Below are 24,520 nucleotides of genomic sequence, written 5' to 3'. Positions count from 1 at the left end.
ACACAGTTTATGTATTCTTAATATGTTTAATTAAAAGAACAAGAAAATGTTATCTGTAAGTAGTCAAATGCTTCTTTAAGTGTGGAAACATTTGTTTAAAACACCTACTGGGGTCATTGACTCAAAGTGAAGCTGCCAGGTTCTGTTTTAAGTAAAGAAAACAATATACAGATACATTCAAAACTTTAATACAACCATTGCATATAGTAAGTAGTACGGAAATAATTAGTCAACATGACTGAATGAAGTAGAATTATTCCTCCGAGTTTCCACTGGAGATAAATCGCTCCTCTGATGTCTGTTGTGAAAGTTGCAGATCTGAGGAGGCAAAGAAGAGGCAACAAATCTAAACATGTCCGCATACAGAAAGAGTTACACACAGATAATAACTCAATATGAAATAATGAACTGCCAAAAGAAATCAAGTCTATATTCAACAAACACCTTACTGGCGGTGTAAACCAAAACTACACTGCACTGTGTGCGTCGCAGGTTAAGGTGAAAAGATTATTCACCCGTCTCTCTGTAGGCCACCTTGGTGAGGAAGAGGCCATCGGCTGGAGCGAGCATGAAGTTTGGGAAGGCGAGAGAGTCCCTCGCCAACAATAACTCGTGCAGCTGGAGCACTGAGCGCTTCCCCCGACCTACAGCCACCAGGGCCCCTGTCATCCTCCGCACCTGGAGCACCGGGCCAAAGCAACCATTACTACTGAAATGATCTCAAAAATAACAGTTTGTCTTTATCTCAGACATTTTAATGCCCCCTCTATGTTGAAGGAACCCTATTCATGAGCCATATATCAGTCATCACCAGCAGATGGAGCTACTTACTAACTGCAACTTATTTACAGACTTTAAATCAATTGAGGACAATAGGAGGCACACACCTGCTTATAGAGGAAAGATCTGGATGTAAAAGTCAGCTCCAAGAACGCCATCTCTCTGGAAAAACAAAACAAACGTGTGTTCAATTTGCACAAATGTGTTTACAACATGTACACAGTATACTGTGTACGATCATTCAACTTCACAGCCGCTTATTTCTTTGCGTTGTCTCGGTTGTGGGATGTAACTAAGTACATTTACTGAAGTACAGTACATAAGTACACATTTCAAGCACTTTACTTTCATATACTCTCACGCCACATTCTGCTCCACTACATTTACATTTGACGGCTTTAGTTATTTTACAAATCAAGAACAGCTGAACTGATAAATCGATTCACAGAAAATGAATTCGCAACTACTTTGATAATTGCTTTATGTACATTACCGAACATTTCATAATTTTCAAATGTAAAGATTTGCTGCTTTTCCTTTAAGAATTTAAAATATATTTTTATGAAATTTGATTTGAGGACTTTTGGCTGTACATAACAAACATTGTGATGGTGTCACGTTGGGCTCTGGGTATTTGAGACGTTTCTCACTACTTTCACTATTTTTACAAACCAAACAATCAAAAAATAATAATCAGCAGAATAAACCATAATGAAAATGATGAGTGAATAGTTTTAATTGATCTCTACCTCTACAAGCATTCTGCTTTTACATCAATGCATGAGTGATAATAACTTAATGATATAATATGCTCAGGCTCTGTACATTTCTACTTGTAACAGAGTCTTTTTACAGTGCGGTAAAGTACTTTGTAGAGAATCAGAATCCTTCTTCCACCACTGTGTTGTCTGCATATTGGGCAAAATGTGCACTAAAGCTTTACGGCACACACGTGTGTAACACTAATGAAACGTTACAACGATAACATCGAGTCCTGAAGGCATAACACACTACTTGGCATCACTGACTGAATGTCCTACACTAACGAAAGGCTAAATATTGCCACAGGGGTTAAAGTGTTATTTCAGAAGCAAAACAATACATTGATTGAGTATTATGCTATATTACATTTGACAACCAGTCACACAAGCACAACTACATAGAGTGTAGATCTGAATGACTAATGACTGGTTGAAGAAAAAAACTAATTAATTTAAATATTTCGGTATTTCACCAGACCTGACCATGTTCTGAAAGTGAATTATTCATTTCATCTGAAAAGGGCTCCTGTCTAATGTCTATTTTATGTTCAGACGTGTCCTTTATCTTTCTTTTGTTGCATATTTCAATGCTTCCCCTCTCGCTGTGTGGACAGAGTTGGAGGCTGATGTGACATTCATGCTCATGCTGCCAGACATCATCAGATAGAGCCGGGGACTCTCCTCATGTACAGATTTGTTTAAATGTCACATGCTGAATACGCCACTGCAGCTTAGGTCCAACTGGATTATGTGTAATGCCATAAAACAATATGAATCTGCTTCTATTGCAATGTGACATTCAATTTCTCTTGCCGTTTGTTGTTTCAACATTCAAGTCACAGCCGCCTTTTCCCCCCAAAACTGACGGACTTTATGTCTTGGGGAGGAAAGAGTGAACTGAGCAAACATGTGAAGAATTGGGGCAAATGTAAATTTGCTGTCTGATTACATTTGACATGTAAAGAGTGCAGAGACAGATTCATACAGTAAGCCTGTTAGCACAGACTCTGGTGAGGGACGATGTCTTCATGTGGATAGATGAAGGCTGTGTCTCATGTTGCACAGTCACACATGTGCATCTGTGTGTGTGTGTGTGTGTGTGTGTGTGTGTGTGTGTGTGTGTGTGTGTGTGTGTGTGTGTGTGTGTGTGTGTGTGTCCTCTGACTAATTTCATGACAGACAAAGACATGACAAAGAAAAGGATAAAAGCGAGGCCTCTGGTTAGAAGTTTATTGACAGAAAGTAATGTTGTAGCTACTTTGATAATTGATTAATTGTTTAAGAGAAGCAACAAGCGCCTAGAGTCATGCTAGCAGCGCTGTTAGATGGTATTTAGGCACAGTGGTGCTTTGAGCTAAATGCTAACATCGACATGCTAACAGATGAATAGAAATAATAATATTAATAAAAGAAAACAATGAAATACAGGTAGTCAGTTAATTAAAAGCAAAGCATAACCCACGCTAGCGACTTTGTGAGGCTGTATGACAGTGGTGCTTTGAGCTATGTGTGCGACAATACTGACAATGGCAACTTATGCTAATACGTTCACACACACAATGTCAAAATGCTGATGTTAAGCAGGTATAATATAGCCCGTGAGCATGCTAGCATTGTGCCAATTAGCACCCAACCCAAAGCTGAGGCTGACAGGAATGTCATTAGTTTGGTATGGGACATGAATATTTGTACCAAATGTCATGGCAATCCATCCTATAGCTTTCCAAACTTTTCAGTGAAGACCACACATTTAAACCTCATCGTGTCTTTAGAGGAAATGTCAGGGGATCACCAAAATAAACAGGATTCACCCTCTGGGGACCACCAAAGGTTATTGAGATGTTTCAGTCTGGACCAAAATGGTGGAGTGACATTGGAAAAAAAACCACAACCATTTAAGCTATTTGAAGGCATCACCTTTGGGGCATTGTGATGGTCCTCTCACTCTTTTTGGACCTTTTATTGATTACATAATAAATCCCTTAATTGAAACAAATAACAGATTAAGTAATTAGTCTAGTATGGAATGTTTTCTTCAACTTGGAAAAGGCGGAATAACTTATTTTCAAGAATACTGTACACGTAGTATGACTTTAATAACGAACACATCCCAAACCTTCCCCTGCATCGTACTTGTATTGATCGCGAGGTGGCTGAATTCTTAGCATCAGATTAAATTAACAGTAAATCCCGACCAGAAGTAATCACAGTCTACAGCTAATGTACCAAATGGCCAACTCAGAGTTATGAAATGGAGCGTTGTTCACTTATACACTACAATGAGATGAAAAATAGAATTTCTTTCCCATGTCGAGCAGAGACCACAGAAATCAGCTTCACATACCAGAGCTCCTTGTTTTAGGAGCAAAACTTTAGTTCAACCTCGTGCCTTTTAACAATTCACAGCTCAGCTCCTTCTCATTGTATCACTGTTACTTAGAATAGAGACCCTTATCAAAAAATAGCTGCAGGCTTTCATTCGTGTCAATTCTGTAGAGAATAGAAGAGGGAAAAGACTAGTTTGATGAAAACGCAACCGTGGACACATGCAGAAACACTATGTTACAGATCTGTAAGCCTGATGCTTGCAGCTTGTTGATGCACCATGTGTGCTGGGGTTAAACACTATGTGACGTTTACCCTGAAAACTGCAAACAGTCTGCTCATGTCCATATTGTGCACCATATTTTCAGGGCAAATAATTAATATCCACTATCCAAGTGGTATTTGGCATGCAGAGTGACCCCCGTGGACGTGTAATCTCCCAAAGCCCACATGGCCTTCTCCCCCCCACCTACCCCTCTGCTAGAGATTATGTTGGATCCTCATTGTCTAAAGTACCTACATGACATACAGTCCCAACACATTTATACCTGTATGATCTAACAACTGATGGCCAGCTGTGACGCATGTTAGATCATGCGTCACAGCTGGCCATCAGTTGTCCTACAATAGTAAGCAGTACTTCCTGTGATGCACCTTTTGTTGCATTAAACAAAAGTTTTTAAAAACATTTAATTTGGAAAAGATTAGTTTTTAGTCCAGATCACAGTCTGCTTGACTTGTGGTTCATCTAAATATCACATCACACACGACACTGAGTCTGACTGAAGCTTGAAAGGGACATTTTATATGCAGAGTTGGCTGAGTGGAATGACTGTAAATGATTCAAACTTTGGCCAACTTCCCAAGCATCAGTTGATGCAAGATTGAGAAACACAAGAATTATGTTTTTGGGAGTGGAAAAGCACATGCATCATTTCTTTATTTTCTTGGCTTTTTTTCTCCAATTTGGAATAATCAGTTCCCTTATGTTCCTGTAACTCCACTGTTGGCCTGGCGAGGCTGCAGAGAGCCACGTGCTATCTCTGCGACAGCCTGCCACTTCTTTTCACCGGCCAGCGATCCTGGGAGGTTACTGGGAGGTTCATGCTATCCCCTTTTCACATTGATTTTCTCATCTTATTCTTGGCAAGAAAGCAAATACCGGTAAAAGTTTTTTCTCAAACGTTTGAGAAAAAACCTTTAGAACTTCTGCAATAAATGAATTGTGAAGCTTTTTAAAATGTTGCCATTGTTTCATCTTTAAGCTACACTAATTCATATTTTATATTAATTTAATGACTATGTGTAATGTAAAAGAGACTAAACCACAGAGAGTTATCACCCAACTCAGCAGCTAGACATTTTAGCTCATTGTTTTGGTTTTACGGCCCTCAACTTCACAGTTTTGGTTTACTCCCACCGCGCTGCACACTACCTGCCCAGCACCAAACAGCAGAAAGACAACGTGAGCCACTAGCTGGTGAACACAGTGGGGCATTCTGCACTTTAAAGAGCCAGTTATTTCCCTCAGGAGTTGGTGGAGAGCAACACAGAACTAAAAAGAAGAGCGGAGATTGGACATACATTCATCAGGTGGACACAAACACGACTAAATTAATGCTAATGTTGCCATGTGTCTGCTGGATGTGTAAAAAAGCTTTGCTAAAATGTTCACAATAACATCTTTATAAAAAGGCAAAATAAGGTCAACGTTGTGTTTACAGCTTGTTTGTCTGACCCCAAGCGGCCAAAAGAAATGTATGTGTTCAGTGTGAAACCTTACATCAAAGCATTTTATTTTACTGCATATGTGCTGACTGTCAGTCTACCTGACTATATACAGCCTACCTGTGGAAATGTGCACGTGCGAAGGAGCTTCCTGGCTGAATGCTGACCACATCCAGCGTCTTCACAAGGCTTTTAGAAGGATCGTCACTGTTGGCTGCCTTGAAGCTGCTGAAGTCATGAGTCCCGACCAGCAGGGCGGCAGCCTCGCGCATGGCTCCCACATCCAGCTCCCTGATGAGAGACAGAAACAGGAGACATTTTTCTATAATAAGTAATCGCCAATTTTTTATGGGCATTAATAACCGACAGCTAAGGTCAACAGACTCCCTAAATCAACTTTTGCAGGCTCATTGTGACATTGCAACTTGACGTGAAGGTGACCTGCATGAACAGAGAGGTCAAGCAGCTGGGATCATTAAGATTGGCAGGTTTTCAGGCCTCCATGTTCCGGCTTTCAAAGTAGAATAATTTATTAGTGACTTATATAATATGAAATTTTCTGATGCACAATACCACGTGAGAGAGCAGAGCATGTCGACAACGCTCATTTGAGGGAGAGTGAAAGTGGGCCCGGTGCTCAGACTCTGTACAGTCTCATGCTTCTGTCACTGCTTGAATATGATCTGACAGTGAGAGAGGTAGAGATACAGCGAGCAGGGAAATGGAGGAGTGTGCTGAGTGAATCACTAATTAAAATCCTAATGCACCAATTTAAAATCTTGAACATGAGAGTTATGAATGAAGATGTGGTGGAGTGCTGCAAAAATGACATTTGTGTGTGTTAAGTGTCGCCTCTCAAGTCAGTCTCCAGTTTGTCCTTTCATAACTCAGTGCTGAAACTTTCAGGGGGAAGTTGGAAAATGGCACACAGTTAACGTAGTATATTATTTTAGTACTTTGGTTCATGACCAAAATACCTACATATAAAACTAATGACATTCCCATCAGCATCATCAGGTGCATGTGTGTTTAGTGCTAATTAGCATGCTAACACACTACACTAAGATGGTGAACATCAGCATGCAATAGCATTTTTAGTATTTCTATTAACTCAAAGCATCGCTGTATACAGCCAGAGCGCCGCTAGCAAGGGTCTTAGTTTTGTTTTGCTTTTAATTAATTGACTAATTCATGTCTATCTTAATTTTTCTTATAGTTATTGATATTTTATCTATTTATTGTGGAGATCAGAGCTGAAACGCCGATTCATTGATCGTCTAACAGAAAATCCATCTGCAAAAATTAAAAACGTAAGTCAATAATCAAATGTTATGTTTATTTCTGTTATGTTTGAAAAACTGATGTCATTATAAATCGCAAAGGAAATTAAAAAATACAAACATTTGTGAAGAGTTTGCTTACATCATGCAATTATTCTTTCAATAATTTCCAAAGCTCTGCTGCAATATGATCCCTGATTATTCTCTTGTTCTAAGAAATGCAAGATTTCAAGACTTAATTCAACGTTAAAATGAAACAGTGGAGATTTATATGTTTTACAGTGGGAGAGATGGGGGGGGGGGGGGGGTTTAGATGACGAGGGAGAGGCAGATCAAAGAGAGAACGGAGAGAGGCTGCTGGGGCAGAGACGCTCAGGGGTGCAAGGACGAGATGGATGCTGGAAATGAGAGAAGGGATAAAAAAAGAAAAGCAGAGACACCAGACAGAGAAAGAAGGGAGGAAAGGAGAAATGCAAAGAGGTAGAGAGAAATAAGTGTAGTGGAGAGAAGGAGAAGAATGGGAGAGGGAATGAGAGAGTGAAAGAAACACAGAGTCAGTAATGTGTGTGGGTGTTGTTCTGCATGCGTATAAGCCCGCAGCTTATCTTGCCCTACTTTTTCCCAAAAAGAGTGGAGAGCAACGAGGAGACAAATGCTCATATGTACGCTCCCTGTAATGGGTTTCTTTACGCTCTCTCCTTCCAATCACAGCTAAGAGAACATCGTCTAAGCTGTGAAGCCCTCACTATTTCATCTGTTTTCTTCCTCTCTTTCTGTACTCCATCCATCTTCATACCCGTCTCCCTTTTCTCCCTCCTCCTCCTTTGTTTGTTTTTGGGATGTCAGCTCAGATGAAAGACTTTGTTTGACTGGCCCTAATTTGCAGTTTCGACGTGGCACGTGTGGATTATTCATGTGTTTAACGCGCCATCGTTTCTGCAAGGCTTGGTGTGGTCTTATGGAGAGCGTGGCTGTGTGTGTCTGGACCTACTTGTTAGACTGAGTCTGAGCTTGATTTTTATTTCTTAAGGGAAATCATCAAACTGAAGGATGAAGGATGAAGGATGCAAAGACAGAGGAGTGAATGAAGAGGGGGCAATCAGTGTATAGTGGGATAACTCACGTGTTGGGGATGCTCCAGCAGAGATGTTGGTCTGTGAGGGGAATCAGAGAGTGATGGGAGATTCCCAGGGCGATCCGGTAGACGTAGGTCCGAGACTGGGCACAGTAACGGGCATGGAAATTCTCAGGCACACGTTGGGCACGGGTGATCCTGGCAGAGTAACAAAACATCATTTGGAGTTAAAGCTGACATCCATTCAGGCCTGAAAATAAACACTTTTCAACACAAGTGAGGCATTATCTAATGCTTACTTTTGATGAATTTAGGAGAAATCTAAACAACGCAAAAAAACAAAATTAGTAAAATAAACACCTCAATATCTATTTCTGATGTTTTCTTTCCACAAGTCTGTGTAGTCTAGTATGTTAGTGAAGCAAAATAGCCCAGACTCTCTGACTAGTGCATGAAGTACCTATAGTGTCTTGCCTTGGATGTTTAAACAAAAACTAAACAACCAGACATCAGTCTTTCATCCCTTCCTCAGATTGAAGCCGTCCCCAGACACACAGTGTTAATACTCTCATTCTGTACTGCCAGAAAGAAAGACTGTGCACAAGTCATTGTCCAAAAATGCCAGAATTGCAGCTTTTTATACAAAAGCACACGCGTTGTCAGAGTCCTTTAAGGGCTGCCAAGAAACCGAAAGGGCCAAGCGCTTATGCTCAAACAGTTAGCATCACAGCTCAGGGGCTGGAGCCCTTTGATTCGACTCCAGCAGGGGCACGGCTAACACAGGACACTTCCTGTTTATCTGTGCAAGGAGAAGCACACAGGCTAAAAAGGGAAAAGATCATATCATAACTCCAATGCAGTCAGACAAAACTTCCTTTTATGATTAAAAGAACCAGTGTGCATCAATGTATGCTACATCTTAATGTACACTGACAAATGTAATTGGCGTTTCTGATCAGAGTTCTGTAATCAGATCTTCTTGCTCAACCACATTGTGTTGTTTAACAAAGATTTACAAAGAGTTTGACTATATTTGACTGTGGTATTACCTTTTGAAATTGTTCAAGCTGCGATAATTGAGTGTAAGTGATTGAGTGAGAATTCGAGTTGCCTTCATGGCTGGTGCTACAGCAATCAACATTATTATTCATTCTAATAAGTTAAATGGCACATAGCAAATCATTACTTCTTTGATGCAGTTCACAATCTTTTTTATCAAATTAAATAGTACAATAAAGGACATCATATTTACACTCATCAACCAGTCAAAAGCCTCACAAATGGAAACTAAAAGGGCATTTGGAGAGCGCAGACCTTCAAGAAATGCATGTATCCGCCCAATGACTGTGATCCGCTTCAAAATTGAACGCGTTCTTCATTGGCCTATGCTTCACCCTTCTAAGACGTTCCATTAAAATCTAAAAATATATAGGTTACATAACCTCCAGGCTTCCAGGTGAGGGAGAGGGGGATCAGGGTTGCTGCATTTTCTTCTTCCAAATGAAAACTGAGCAACACAACACAAAACTATCTTCTTTTACAGGCTGCTTTCATTATCTTTCATTATCCTTCTTCATACGTTCATAGCTGATAAAGAAAGTAAAACACACCATCTCCCTTCAATGAGGCAGAGATGTTGTGTACAGTAATAATACAGTGACGAAGGGGGAATCTATAATGCTTACATCTGTAAACTGAAAGAACAAAGAGCTGCAGCCAGCTGTGCCCGTTTGATTGTGACCACACAAACCGCACTAGCACCCTGTAGTGTTCTTCCACACACGTCTGTGCATGTACAAAGACTATGCACTCATGCATGCGTGTGTGTTAGAGAAAGCGTGACGTGACAAAGAGCGTGTTAGCATGTATGGGTATATGGAACTATGAGAACAATGCTCAAACATAAACACAACGTCTCGTTTTCTGTACACAGCAGTGCACGTACAGTCTGTGTGTGTTTGTGTGTGTGTGCCAGTGCACAGACAGAGAAACTAGGTTACGTTTCCAGGGGAGGAGATTGAGCGCGACACGTGGCAGAGGAAACCCTTGCGTCTGCCTTCAGCGCCTGCTCCGATGTGAAGTGACAGCCTTTTTGCCTTGCCCCCAAACCACACACATGCATAAAATTTTCATAAGCAGTGTACAAAGCATGGCCTCACACATTTGGGAACTGGGGCATTGTTTGGCAATGCCCCAGCAATATTTTGCTACTCAGCAGTTTCCCCTTATGGGAAAAGGACCGTTCATTTTAGGCTAATTGAGGCCCTTTATGAACCCCCGACCGATGAGGCATTTTTTACAGCATGATAGTCTATGTTTAAATCTTGCTTTGGCACTCTATCTCAGGAGGCAGCAGACCAAAGCTACGAGCCGGGAGCATCATTCTGATTGTTGCTGCAACAAAAACGCTTTTTGGTTACCGCTTCCCTCCAAGTAAATGGGAAAAAACTGTTTAGGGAGCCAGATCTGACAATGTGTCTTCGTGACAGGCAAACAACTATCTGAACATAGGGGAGCGCGTATGAACATAACTGGTGGTTTAATATTTCGGCACTGTGTATAGAAGGTATTTCGGAGGTTATGCTTTAAAAAGCCGAAGAAGTGTGTTTATACTCAACTGGTTTCACATTCTAATCAACACGGTAATATCCATTTAGCTAGATAAGTGTATCTGTGCGTGTGAGTGTGTGTGTGTGTGTGTGTGTGTGTGTGTGTGTGTGTGTGTGTGTGTGTGTGTTAGTGGATGCTATAGACCAAAAAGCAGAGCAGGGATAATCCTTTCTAACCTTCGCTCTGCAGGTTTAGGGATTAGCAGGATGCTGGGAGCTTCCCTTTCCCCCCCTCCTCTCTTTCTGTGTGTCTCCCAAATGGCTCGTTCAGTTTCACACTCTCACTTCTCCGTCTTAATTCAGACCGTGTCAAAATCCGTTTGGTTTGTCTCTTCTCACTGCTTTATCCCTCACTATCTGTACCTCTATCTCTCTCCTTTGTCCTTCCCGGTTCCCGTGTCTTTGCTTCTTCTTTCTTCTTCTCTATGAAATGTTGTCTAAATATCACAAAGTATCACAGCAGTCTAAACCGAAGTGGTCATAAAAAAGTGACTTGTGGCTTTTGAATAATACAATGATGTGTAATGAAATGATTAAAATGAGGAGTTGAAAGAAGCACAGTGAGAAAAGAAAATGAGAAGACGGGACACTACCAACCAGGATATTAATTACTTCCTTCCAACTCATGCTGCTCTCTTCCTTTAAATACTCAACAGGTGAACTTATGGCATTTCATCAAAGCTCACTGCTGGAGAAGATATTAAACAAAAACACAGATCCTCGTTCTTTTAGATTTATTACAAGGGGCGTGTCCTCAGTCAACGCTTGCATAGTTGTATGAACATGAGAATAAATGTAAAGATGTTCTTGTTTCCGTTTGTTTCGAGGTTTAAAACACGATGGCCCAGATTTCTTTATACTACAATTAACTTCAATTTGCCAAATGTTTTGTCTTTTCATTCAGACATAAAGAGTGCACACTTCAAATACACAATATCTAATATTTTTGATGGAATTCCTTTATATTGTTGGTAAAAAATGTCACCATATATGCAGAGATCGCCATGGTCACTCCCTTCTTGGTTGGCAAACACACAATAGTCAGTATCTGACATGAAATTGTACATTCAGGTATAAAAATAAATCTAAAAAGAATACAGACTGCATGAGTCTACAGAGAAGATAACTAATATGAAATGATACTTTCTAAAGGGGCAGGGTAACTTTAACACAGCACACAATTATTGTGCCTCCGTGCCTGCGTTAGACGTGGCTGGAGGCTTAATATCTTTTTGGGTTGTTCGTACATTAGTACATTGTGAACATGATATCTCAGGAACGCCTGGAGGGAATTTTCAGAAGATTTGCCACAAACATCCAGTTGGACTCAAGGATGAACTGATTAGAATTTGGTTGTCAAAGGTCAAGAAAAAAAACACATGGATACGTTAACTCTGGGTGTCCATCACAGATATTGTATGGCACTCACATGTTATGACGCAATAGTAAGCACTTTTCATGTCTCATTGTTTGAATTAAATGTCCAGATCACAACTAAACTAAAGATTTTCAGGTGACTGTTGCGGGGGAATGTGGACATGTATCGAGATGTACAATTGGCATGAGCCTGTTTTACATTTAACCTGTGTGAGGAGTTCCTAACTCACCCGATCTGCTCTGCTCTGAGGTGGAAGTTCAGAGCCTCTACCAGAATGTCTTCAGAAAATGGCGGTTTATTGTTCTGGCGTTGGAGGTCAAAGTGAGCGGAGTTAGAGAGGGCGTGGACACCTCTGTCTGTCCTGCTGGAGACTGTCATAGAAACCTGGTTGAGCGGCTTCAGCTTCCTTATTGCATCCTATAAACAGACAGAGAGAACATCAGAGATATTTCTAAAAATGTTTTATAAAATAAAAATTGACAGATAAATTGAGTTTATTAGCATTTATGCATCTATTACGTTAAAAAAAAAGAATAGAAACAGAATTTAAATTAATAATAAAAATGAAAATATGTCTTAACATGATTGTACATTATAGTAATATAAAAACTATAAATGTACCCATGACACATGCACCCATACATGCATACTTATACATATTGTACACATGTACAAATACAACCATACACTTACATACAATCATGCATGCCACAAAACAACTAAATACAACATAAACACAATTTAAAAAAGAGAAAAAGCAATCAAACAATGAAAGAAAGCTAAATCAAAACAGAAAAAGGGCATATAAAGTAGAGCTGTAAACAGCAGTATGGTGTAATTAGAAAATCTGTAATCTTCTTAGCTGTGTTATGTGTTTCCCCCTGTGAATGTACACTTTCTTTCTAATAAAGTCTTCATGCCTTCATTAGAAATACAGTTTTAGAAGACAGTAGAGAGTAGAGAAGAAATGAGGGGAGTGATGGGGAATGACAAGCAATCACCAACACACAGACTGATGGACTGAATAATCTGCAACAGCACCACAAACTTCAGCCTCCTAAATGATCGTTCAGTTCAATCACCACCTCTCTAAAACAGTTTCCACACAAACTGAAGACAATAACCTTCATGGAGGGAGGATGTTACGGGACTGTTAGATTGTATTAGGTTAATTCTCACAGCACCATCTGCCAGTGTGTTATCCTAATGAAAAATGGTAAACAAATGGTATTCAGGTAACTTTACAACAAACTAATGCTCGGATAATTACTTAGTTATCTTGTTTTCTGGTTTGCAGGACTAGCACTGATGTTGGAAAGAAAGAAGGACAGAGGAAACATGTATTGGGAGGACAAGACGACGGGATATACCAGAAAAACGTACCTCCAAGTGGTCCTGGACCCCTTTCCTAACCAGCTGACATGAAGGCACTTTCACTGCACCGCTGCAGAAATAATGTTTATCAAATAATAAATAAATAATAGCACACATTTAAGTGCAACCAGTTATTCTGCAGTATTACATTACCTACCTATATTGTGTTCCAATGTATTGAAAAAAGATGACATAACGTGCCCTGTTGTGCATGTTCTCTCCGAATGTCTTCGACACGTCTTTATCATATTGTTCGCGTTTAAAGGTTTCATTACAAAAATTCCTTTTTACGGTTACAACTTTGACATTAACGCGTCTGTGGCTGATGACGGGGACTAGGAGTCTGTGAAGGACGACTTTACAAACCCTTGGTGAAGCACTCATTTCAGGCACCGGCCAAAAGCGACAGGACGTCGACACGAGCCGCATTTCAGAGTAGTGATATTTGTAGTCCGGAAGAACATTAGAGACTTAAGTTGAAGCGTGTCAGATGACATATTAAGAGGGCAGGTCAGTGTGTCACTTTTATCTGTATTCTGTTGTTTATAATAACTTGATAAAAGAGCCAACGTGTGAGCATGTGTGTCAAACACACTGGGATATTCAACAGTTCACACAAGCTAAACGACACATGGACATCACGTTTGTTTGTTTGTTCGTTCACGTGCTGCCTTTACAACAGTCGTTCTCCACGTTTGCACTTATATATGTGATATATGGTCACTGCCTGTACTGTGAATGAACCACACATTTAAGCATTAATGTTTAGTTTAAGGCGCAACGTTTTCTAAGCAAGGACTCTGCAGCCCTGTCGGTCCCTTTTTGATTGCGTCAAAATCCACAGAGGGGGTGTGTGTCGACGTCATCCTCGACAAGCCGCTCAGCCATCTGCCTTAAAAATCATTGCGGTCAGAGACGATATACAGTGGAGATGGGTCGAGTGCGATAAAGAGAGTCAACACGAGCAACAGACCGGTTCAAGATCATTGGGAGAGGAGTAGGACATACAAAAAGAAAACCTTCTGACATCAATGTTATTAAAACAAATCTTAGCGTAATAATAAGGTTACACTGCACTTTGCTCTTTGATTTCACTTAATTATTGCACAATTTACAGTCCGAAATCTGTGAATAAAGTCTGATTTCCTTAATTAAAGTAAAAAAAAAACAAAACAGAGATTCGTCTTAGAACTCTTAGACTTATTTTTCATAAAGCTCTAAAGGCTGATGTGCTTTAGACTATCAACATGTAGGATATAATCAAATGCTCTGCTTTGTTGAAACTGCCAGATGCTTTACATATGTGTTATATACAGAGCTTTTATTGTGTTTGATGGCATCCGCGTTTTGGCAGAATAATTGGGTTGAATAGTAACCCAATTATACTAAATACTAAAACGATATTTAAAAGATATTACTCATAGTCCCTTGTTTCTAAATTGTATATAGACTGTTTCTAGAGTGGAACAGACATGGGGGGGATGACTGGATGTACACCAGACAGTTTTTTTTAATTAAATATTGTTTGTTATACTGATGTACGCTGCATTGTTTTAATAGAGAGTATGTTGGGAGATTTCTGTCCAAGTCTCAGCTCTTCATCCTCCCATGATTCCCCCTGTTCTCCAGATGTGTTACGGCAGGTTGTAACTAGTCGGCGCTCTCCTCTCCTCTTTCAGTCTCCCCGGTGCAGCTACGCCTCTCGCCTGTCTCGGCAGCAGTGGCAGCAGTGTAGTAGTAATCTGCCTGCCGCGCACTGAGCTCGCATTTTGTGTCACGGTGCCACCGGGAGAGGGGCGACAGACTGCTGCGCGTCAGGGGACACCAACCAGTCACCATCCTTACGGTTCAAGCGACATCCCACCGCGGGCAATGACATTGGCAGACTGAAGTAGGAATACACGAGACAACGCAAAAATGACGGTGGACTTTGAAGAATGTATAAAAGATTCCCCCCGATTCAGGTAAGACTGCTCCTCTCAGGCACATCACAGCGGTGCGCAAAAATGGCACACCTTATTTTACGCATGATTTTTTTTTTAGATGGTGATCAAACACTTCCCGCTCATGTTTGTGGTGACATCAACAGTGTAAATGACACGAGATGATTCGTTCATGTGTTCAACAGCATGATGGCGTTTTTCTTTCATTTTGGTATTTTTTTGCATTTTTGATCAAATCTTCAATCATATTCCTTTTTTTTTAAATGTCATATTTGGTTTGTTATTAAAACACATATTTGCATTGTGATGCATTTGCTGGAAGACACGCGTGTGTCAGTGGCTCCAATGTGATTTTTGAATGAGTGTTGTATCGTAAGCTCAGTGAATATGAGAGGAGGGACACTCATTGCATAGTGAGGATCCATTTTGCTTTAGTGTGAAAATGATAAGTGATTTTCAGCATACTTTAATCAACAATCTGAAGTGCACTGAATAAGAAAGGGGCACTCCTTTTAATGTGGACTTAAAAACAAGTGAGAGTGTATGATGGGACCCTCTAGTGTGTCAATGAGTGTTGGAGCATGGCATACAGGTTGGGTGCAGTCTTTTCTCATGGAGGAGGCCCTGTCACCCACTGGTGGATAGATTTGAGAGGAGATGCCCTTGCAGCAGCAGCAGCAGCAGCAGCAGCAGCAGCAGCAGCAGCAGCTTTGGTGTAGCTGGCAAAGAGGCATCGGGGAAAGGAGTACTCTCTCTCTGCAGGGATGGAGCTTGTATCCTGGGCACAGATCCAACTGTTTGGCCCCTTGCCTTCCCGCTGGAGGGTTGTAGCCACACTTGGTCCACGTGCCAGTCATGCCGATGGGAAACTAGGAGAGGAGATTCTAACAGCTTGTAGGACAGGGATCCCCTCTTAGTTATGCCAGGGAGATGGGCTTGTAGTCTCATTTTTTGAGTGTGTTACTGAGAAGGAGAAGGATGTTTATAGACAAATATTTTTCTCTGTATCCCTGATCTGTTTCTCTATGTCAGCATCTGTTGCCTGTTTGTTGCTTCCCTCTTCCTCTCTCTCAGACACAACTTACCCTGTTCTTTGAACAGTGTGCGTCTCACAGATTTGGGATTTGACTGACAACAGTGGAATGAAAGAAAGAGAGCTGAGAGAGACATACATTCAATTTGCTGCTTAAAATCACACCTCAGTGATGGATGGCTGAAGCAGAAGGTCACAGGAAGAGACATGTTCTGCCTGGTTCCCTTTTCCATGGTATTATAAAGACTGTCTGCAATGGAAAACCCCAACACTGACAAAGGAAGCTGATGTTTCCTAGGGTTTACAAGCAGTAGGGAAAATGTAATGTTGCGTAATACTGTGATCATGATGATGGTGACACAAATCCTTATCCTGGTTGGGATCATATTTGGATTATAATGTTAACATGGAGGATGAGACACTTTGTTTTTCATTCAACTGTGTACATGAGATTATCCAAGTGTCTGATCACCTGTCGGTGCAGGATACTGTAAACAAACACATACACATGAAACCAGAGCAAAGTATTCCTCATGATATAATGATACAATTATCCAGCAGCTATTCTAAATGCCTAAACAACTTCTAATAAATAACGAAGGCATTGACCAAAGAGCAGGTTCACGTGACGCAACCATTACCACAAACTGCCATTTAATTAAAGACCGTCATTGCACAATCTTCCATTATGTTGGGTTTCTTTCTCTTCCTTGTTCTGTCATTCTGGAGAAACAGAAGAAGAGCAGCGAGCCGGTCCTGTCTGTCTTCCCACACATGGTCCTCAGAAAACACTCACACACCCTCTCACTGCAGGTCTTAACTTGTGTCAGGCCTGTTGTATACTTGTATGCATGATTGGGCGAGTGTGAAAGAGTGTTTAAGGTATGTGTCTCGGTATCTATAACACACATCTTTTTGTTCCGTCTCTGTCTATGCTAAACTCTTTCTTTCTTCTCTGCCTTACCTTTTATCAACAGTCACCTGCTGCATTCATTCATTCTGTAACAAAAGCTGAGACGGAGCCCTGTGCACCTGTCTATAGTTGTTGCTACTAAATGGTTGTAATCTGATTCCCTGGAGGCACTTTTGGTCAGTCTTTGTCCTCACTGAGAGTTCACAGAAGTGTCTGATGAGCATTGTTGGAGGGAGCCTGAGATCTACCATCTTCAATGCTTGTGGTTTTATTCTGAGGGCAGAACAGAGACGTTTTCGACAAGGTCATTATTATGAGGTAAAACCAACGGACTTGAACATGATATTTTGATATCAGTCGCGGCCGTAGCACGGTCTTGTGATTATCTTACAACAGTGCAACACATTACTATTTCATTTTTTGTAAATCACCTTAAAGTCACCGATCTAGTGATCCTAAAGGCAAGTACGTAATCTTTTTTTAGAACTTATATCATAACAATGTCGTCAATGAAAGGACTAAATGTAAGTATTATTTTGCACATGTGGGTGTGAGCTGTTGCTTAGCAACTGTAAGTGAGACAAATGGGAGCTCGGAGAAAAGAGGACGGAGACTAAGAATGGAAGTGGAGAGTGGGTGCTTTGAGAAGACGCCATCATTGCTTTTAATTTCCCACACAGCGAAGAGTTTCAATTTGACGAGGAGGTCCGCCTACTCTCTGTCTTGATACAGTTTGTGGGAAGTAAAAGTAAAAGTAGAGTTATTAGTAGTTAGCTTTATTAGAGTTATAATAGTTATTGTAAGTAACTGTGGTTCATGGCGGAGTTGGTGAGGCGCCAGGGTCCAATGTTGAAACCCTCACTTACTGATAATATCAAGCTCACTGCAGGTGTGTTTCCAATGCATTACGGCATCAGTGTCATATGTAGACTAATAACAAAATGAAAACAGGGGATAGGGCTGGGCAATATATATCGATATTATATCAATATTGTGATAGAAGACGCAATATTGTCGTAGATTTTGGATATCGTTATATAGCACAAGTGTTGTCTTTTCCTGGATCTAAAGGCTGCAGGTGATATTTGATTTTCTTCCATATCACCCAGCCCTAATGCTGGATATGGAAGAGTAGATGTTGCCTCGGGTGGCAATGGGTATCTCATCGGGGTCAGTGAGTGTACAGCTGAAGGTTAACAGATCCGGAGAACCATCCGCACCTGTTGGCCTCCTGCTCTCATTTGTTTCTGTCTTTTCATCCCACCCACATACAGCGCACAGCACCAGGCTATCCAGACCGGTTGAGTGAGTAAGTCAACAAGATTCAAAAAGTGACAGGAGACAGACGGTATCTTGCAAATATACTCCTCATTATAAAACAAAATACGACATGTGACATTAGTTCAAGACATTTAGAAACATGTAATCTTATTGAAGCTGTTTTCAAAGTAGTCCACTGCAAAATCACACAGTATTTAAAAGGAAATAGTTCTCTTCAAAAAATCTTCAGTTAAGCCAAAACTATGGGCCACCTTCACCACCTTCATCTCACTTCAAAGTTGCCAAACCTGCTTGTGAGTTGACATCACATTCAGATAATTGTTTCTGGCTTCAGGTTGCTGCATGTCAAACCATGCAGCCAGGAACAGTTAACAGTTAGCTAAAGACACATTTGAAAATCACATATACATTTAGATAGATAATTAAATCTTATATTTATATCTGAGCAATGTTGCCTGTTTAAAAGTTAATTTTGAGGAGGATCTTTCTTGTTCCCACTAGGGCTGAACAGGTTTCAAAACATATCTGATAATGCTGATCGAGCGATTACGATGTGATTCAAGATTTTGGAGGGAATGATCATTTTTGAATTAATTATTCTCATTTTCATTGAACAAATTATTAAAATGATAATGGTGTGATTTTTTTGCAACGATTTGTACCAAGCAAAGATTTATAGCTGCGACCAGCAGCTCTGTGGCTCGTCCACAGAAATGTCCCCACCATTTGGCGACCCTAGGAGGCTGACATTTGGGATACAGGTCAAGTGTTTGTGAGGTTGTGTGTGTGAATGTATGAACAAGTGAATGCATGTTGTCGCAGCTATTGCGAATTTGCACTTGTAGAATACGATATGTAGGCCAGGACATTTCTGCACCACCACCATATGTATTTCAGAATGCCATTTAGGCGCATACTTTTCCTTAAAGAAATATTGCACCTCCTGTGATTTGAATGTTGCACCAGCTAATATTGCGATGTTGATGAAATTCAGATTGAATGTTCAGCCCTCGCACTCTTCATATCTGCAGCACCTGATTAGCTCCTGTCAGTTGTAGACTTCCCCTGTGGTTACAATAGTTAATTAAGGAATAACAGATATGAGGTCACAACTTGTCACTGCAGCGGGTGTGCTTTAAAAAAGGAAGCAGTTCTTAAACCTCACATTCCTTGGCACATTCTCATATGAGATGTTGCTGCTTGTGCTGGTTTACCAGTCCCAGTTTATTAAGTTCCACAGTCAGTAAGGCAGTTAACACAAATCTTTAGCCTTGAAGAGTTATCATAAATACATTCTATTGAAAACATACATCATGATAAAATCTAAGATAAAGGAAATGCAAGAACATTTTAAGATTATATAACTCAGTGAATTGGATTTGGTAAGAGATTTGAAAGCTCTACATAGAAAGGGGCTTTTGGCCCCTCTTATATGTGATTTCCTGCATTATTTTAAAAGCATGGTCAGATTAAAGAGCTTTTTGATGCTCTATATATTTGTCTGGCGCCCTGCTTTCTCTTAACTGTCTGGAGTTTTATTCCCCACCTGCGTCATCATCACCAATAATCCTCCTTTCACACACATCATCATTTTGCTTATCTGAGAATTCCTATTGGTCAGCAGCCTGTGAAATGTGTAAATATGCACCACGCTGCTTTCTCTTGTCAGGGGAGGGGAAGTAGCACTGTTGTTGCCAAGTGTGACTACTCGCTTCGCCGGGCATAGCAACTACCTGTCCCTCTGCCTCGGTCAAGGATGTTGAGAGAGGCTCATATCTGTCCCCTTCAACACAGAAACACAGAGCAGAGAGAGTTGTGTTATTTGCAGAGTAAATGGAACTGTACATGGTGACCTCGAAACGGTGCAGGTGGTTTTATAAGAAAATGCATGAAAGTGCTGAATAAGATTACCTGTTGCCAAAGTAGGCTGACACTGATGTACTGCATCTTTGCTAATGCAATGATGCCTGGACAGTGTCCCAGACCAAAGCTGTAGGAACATGAAGCTTTCACCCAATGTCCTTCTGTTTGTCTTTAACTTGTTTTGGAGGAAACCTCTGTCTGAGGTTGACCCTCTGAACTTCACCAGAAATAGATCCTCTCTGCAACATGAAGTCCTTGGCAAAACGTTTAGAAAGATTCCAGACCACTCACATTAAGTTGCTAATGTCAAGACACTCATTCCCAACCACTCTCCCTAATGCGTCCACGTACGCAGGAGATGTGCTCTGACAGAAAGAAAACGACCGTGCTGGCCTGGAATGCTTTTCCTCTTACCCTCCATATATGGAGCTTCTCCATCCATGGTAAAGCTTTTATCAGTCCTGTTTTTTGTTATGCTAAAGACGACTTTAACAAAATTGCTCTGCTTGAGAATTCTGTCTGTTCTCTAAATACAGAACTTCCTTCAGTGTTTACTGGCAAACACCAGAAAATAGCGAGCAAATCTCTTGCATTTGTGCCCTCCAAGCGTTAGGCTTTTATTTGAAGATATAGGAAGGTTAAACTATTCATTTATGCTGGACTTATGGGTAGGATGTATTTATGTATGTTTAATAATCTCTATGTTGGGCCAAATACATCAGCAGAAGTTTATGATGAATGTGTTTTTAATCTGCACATTGCTGCCGACTGCAAATAATATAAGCGCTAGATTCTCTTACTGTTACATCACTTTTAATAATAATAATAATAATAATAATAATAATAATAATAATAATACATTAGATTAGACTTTTGCCACTGTGAGATGCATATACAGTGTATTCAATATTTAACTGGATATATCTGACCATGTGGTTTAGAATATTAAATCTTAGCAATTTGAATATAGCTTTTGAATATGTCTTTATTCTATTATTGATTTTCTGAACCCTAAAAAAATATGTATACACTGGAAATCATATTTTTAAAATTGATTACTGAAATTTCCAAAGTGGGGTTCAGTCAGTAATTGACATAGACACACTGCTTCATATTTACATACAGTTGTAAAGACACACATGATGCAGTAGTTTTAAATGACTTCAAGCCTTGCTTCTAACACACTCTTGTATTTAGGGATACAGGCTCTTCCAGGTTAGGCAGCAGTAGGTTGAGGATCAGGGAGACAGTGATAGTTTTTAATAAACTCCTGATGACGTTGTTGGTCCTCCTCCTCAGGAAAGCAACCATTTAACCACCAATTGACCTTTCAATCTCTTGTAACCTACAAGTGTCACAAAAAGACAATGAAGGGCATCAGGGCTCGTAAAACTATCTGACATCCTCCTTCAGTTCACATAAATATTTTAGTTCGCACTGTGTTTGTAAAGGTAAAGGACTTGGTGGAACGCTCTGACTGTGAACTGCAGGAAACACGCCTTTCATGTCAGAAGCATGAAAAATTGTGGTTACTTCAAAGGAGTTGTGTCAGTGGAGATGTGGGAAGGAGGATTGGGGTTACTGGGTTTGGCACTCCAGCATCTATGTCTTGTCTAACCCTCTAATATAGGCCTTTGTGGTAGATTTGCGGTACTCTTTCTCTCCTCAACAAAGAAAATTCACTGTTGAAAGACAGCGGATCCGGTTGAACAAAGAGGGCAGCCCCACCCTTGTTGATTTGAAAGCATGTGTACATTGATTTGATGCCCCAAGATGATGTCAGATAAAGTGAGCACACTGCTTCCGTAAATTTCAGCCATGTGGCGTCACGTGTGCCCTGAAGAGGTTTCAAATAAGAAAAGGCAGAACTCAGGAGCTGTCTGCAAACATTTGTTGAATCCATAAATCTTGGAGCCAGTAATAATATTTCAGGAAGAGAGGTTTTGACAGCCCCACAGCTTTCAAGCTGCATATTTGCTCACACAGCATCTTGTGTGGCGACTGACCTGTTTGTATAAAACATGGTGTGCAGTGCACGGATCGCGATTGCTTCTCTGCCTACAAATCTGGAATTCCTCTTGCAGGAGATCAAGTATTTACCAATAAACAGGATCTGATGGCTTAATCCAGAGTGATCAATCATACAGAAGCCCAGTTCAGATGTCAAAATAATAATATAAACTCACATGCAGACTTCGAGCTATCTATCTTCCAGCTCTAAAGCATCACGTCAGAGCAGGTGTGTCACTCCGCCTGTCACTGATGATTGATTAAATTAGCCCTACAACCCGTCAAGAAGGTTTAACAGGGTCTTCTGCTTTATCAGAAATCCTACACCCACTACCGATTTACAACTGCACTAAAAAAAGACGGTACACTGAGTACCAAATCTTTAGCAAATGATGCTGGGTACAAGTGTTGTAACTAGAGCCTATGTGGGGTTTTCACTGTCGTTATCTGCTCTGCTTTTGTGTTGCACGTGCATGCAAACATGTGTGCATGTAGGCTAATCATATTTTCATATTCCTGCCTCTGCCTGCTTGTCAAGCATGCAGTAGTTTGACGTGTTCATGGGAGAACATCAGTCCAACACGTGGACACTTCCACTGAATCCACGCTGCAGCAGATTTTCTGCTGCACGTGTTGCCGGCGGACTTAGTGCCATATATGAAATAGGATTATCAGTAACCACACTCTGATTAAATCAACTGGATAGCCTACACACCCTATTAAAGCTCACACACTATTACCCTGAGAACCTCAATACAATTTCCCGTTCAGCAGCAGTGTGCAGGATAATGTAGAACTGCAGGAATTGGTTTGGCGCAGTTTGTGTCTGATTGCAGTTCAAAGGACATGTGAGCCTTCGATCTGTTGCACAGAGGATTTCTGGACTTGTTGGTGAATATGCCTGATCAGATACCATTCCCCATGGCTTTACGGGTTTATCCATAATATCAACCTGATCTATCCTGGGTTATTTTTAGACCTGTCCGCATGGTACATGTTAATGTTTCACAGGAGATGCTTGAACCACAGTGCAGTTATATTTAGCTTTGATTCTTTTTCAAGGTTAAAAACATGGGCAGCAAGAGTGTTTGTCATGGATTCAATGTGGATACACTGTATGAACAGATGTGCATATATACAGTTTACAATGAAAATGGATTTACCGATTGAATTGAGGAGTAACAACGTCTCCGATTTCATAGAGAAATAAATACAAACATTTAATCATTTCAAGCCGGCAACCATGGATTGTGGGGACTCATCAGACTTGAGTCGGTCATTTGAGGACTTGAGACTTGCTTGACTAACATGGATAAAAGACTTGACTTGACTGTGACTAACATTGATAAAAGACACCTTTCTTTTATTAAATATGTGCATTTTTCTAGATATTGAGAAGTTACATTGTGATTGGGTGATTTCTCTTAGATATGGACATGATGGCTGTGAACATGATGTAATGATATAATGATATAATGATATAATGATATAATGATAACATACTGAGACTAAAGCTGCACGTGATCAGTTGATGATTCATGTACGAAACAAGGAAATAAAGAAGCAACAACGATCCTGTATTGCGGGGTAGAGCTGGTTAGCCACTGGGGTAATGACAGTGTTATAAATAAACATGTGATCATTATGTATACCCCAACCAAATAAAGAGCAGGTGCCTAGTTACGGTTGCTAAGCTAGGACTGAACAGGGGAGAGGTTTAGCAAGCGGTCATTCAATGGTCACAACTGTAATGCCTCTGTACTCAGTTTTCCAATTATGGAGCAAAAATTGATTTTTAGGGTAATAGGCAATTAATTATAACCTCCCAATTAATGTAATGACTTCTTCAATAAAGACATTACCGTCATCAGCAGGAATATGCATCCTGAAAAGAAAGCTTCAGTATTTCTGCCTTGCCTTGCCAACCCGTAAATCTAGCTCAACATCGGAAACATCGGACATTATGAAAGGGATTCTGGGAATTATTTTGAAATGACCTTATATGAAACATTGGAAAACAACAAGGTCAGTCAGGTTTGTGGCAGATGTAGACGTCCTATGCCAGAACAAATGTAATCCCTGTCATGAGTTACAAGAGTGAAACATGTGGCGCAAATTGAACCTTCCCACAGCTCTCAGCCCTTTGCAATCATTCATCCCCACTGAG

The 24,520-nt window shown here is 40.5% G+C and overlaps 2 protein-coding genes across 5 annotated transcripts in view; one reads left to right on the top strand and one right to left on the bottom strand.

Moving 5' to 3' along the window:
- Nucleotides 1-100: 100 nt before the first annotated feature.
- pusl1 (pseudouridine synthase like 1) lies at nt 101-13,713 on the bottom strand. Its single transcript, XM_029432142.1, has 8 exons — nt 13,468-13,713; nt 13,320-13,380; nt 12,166-12,353; nt 7,998-8,147; nt 5,715-5,885; nt 888-942; nt 516-678; nt 101-318 (listed from the first exon to the last, which is right to left on the bottom strand). The coding sequence occupies exons 1-8, from the start codon at nt 13,692-13,694 to the stop codon at nt 254-256; spliced, it is 1,080 nt and encodes a 359-aa protein (XP_029288002.1). The 5' UTR covers nt 13,695-13,713; the 3' UTR covers nt 101-253.
- Nucleotides 13,710-24,520, top strand: part of LOC115008492 (arf-GAP with coiled-coil, ANK repeat and PH domain-containing protein 3-like) — a 62,482-nt gene continuing 51,671 nt past the window's right edge. For all 4 annotated transcript variants that reach the window (XM_029432137.1, XM_029432136.1, XM_029432135.1 and 1 more), the window contains exons 1-2: nt 13,710-13,820; nt 14,990-15,274. In XM_029432137.1, coding sequence (XP_029287997.1) covers nt 15,228-15,274 — 47 coding nt within the window. In that variant the 5' untranslated portion in view covers nt 13,710-13,820; nt 14,990-15,227. The remainder of the gene's footprint in view (nt 13,821-14,989; nt 15,275-24,520) is intronic.

This window comes from Cottoperca gobio, chromosome 5, assembly GCF_900634415.1.
Source record: "Cottoperca gobio chromosome 5, fCotGob3.1, whole genome shotgun sequence".
NCBI classification, from domain to species: domain Eukaryota; kingdom Metazoa; phylum Chordata; class Actinopteri; order Perciformes; family Bovichtidae; genus Cottoperca; species Cottoperca gobio.
The sequence above is the reverse complement of the archived record's forward strand: the minus strand, read 5'-3'. Positions and strand labels throughout refer to the sequence as shown.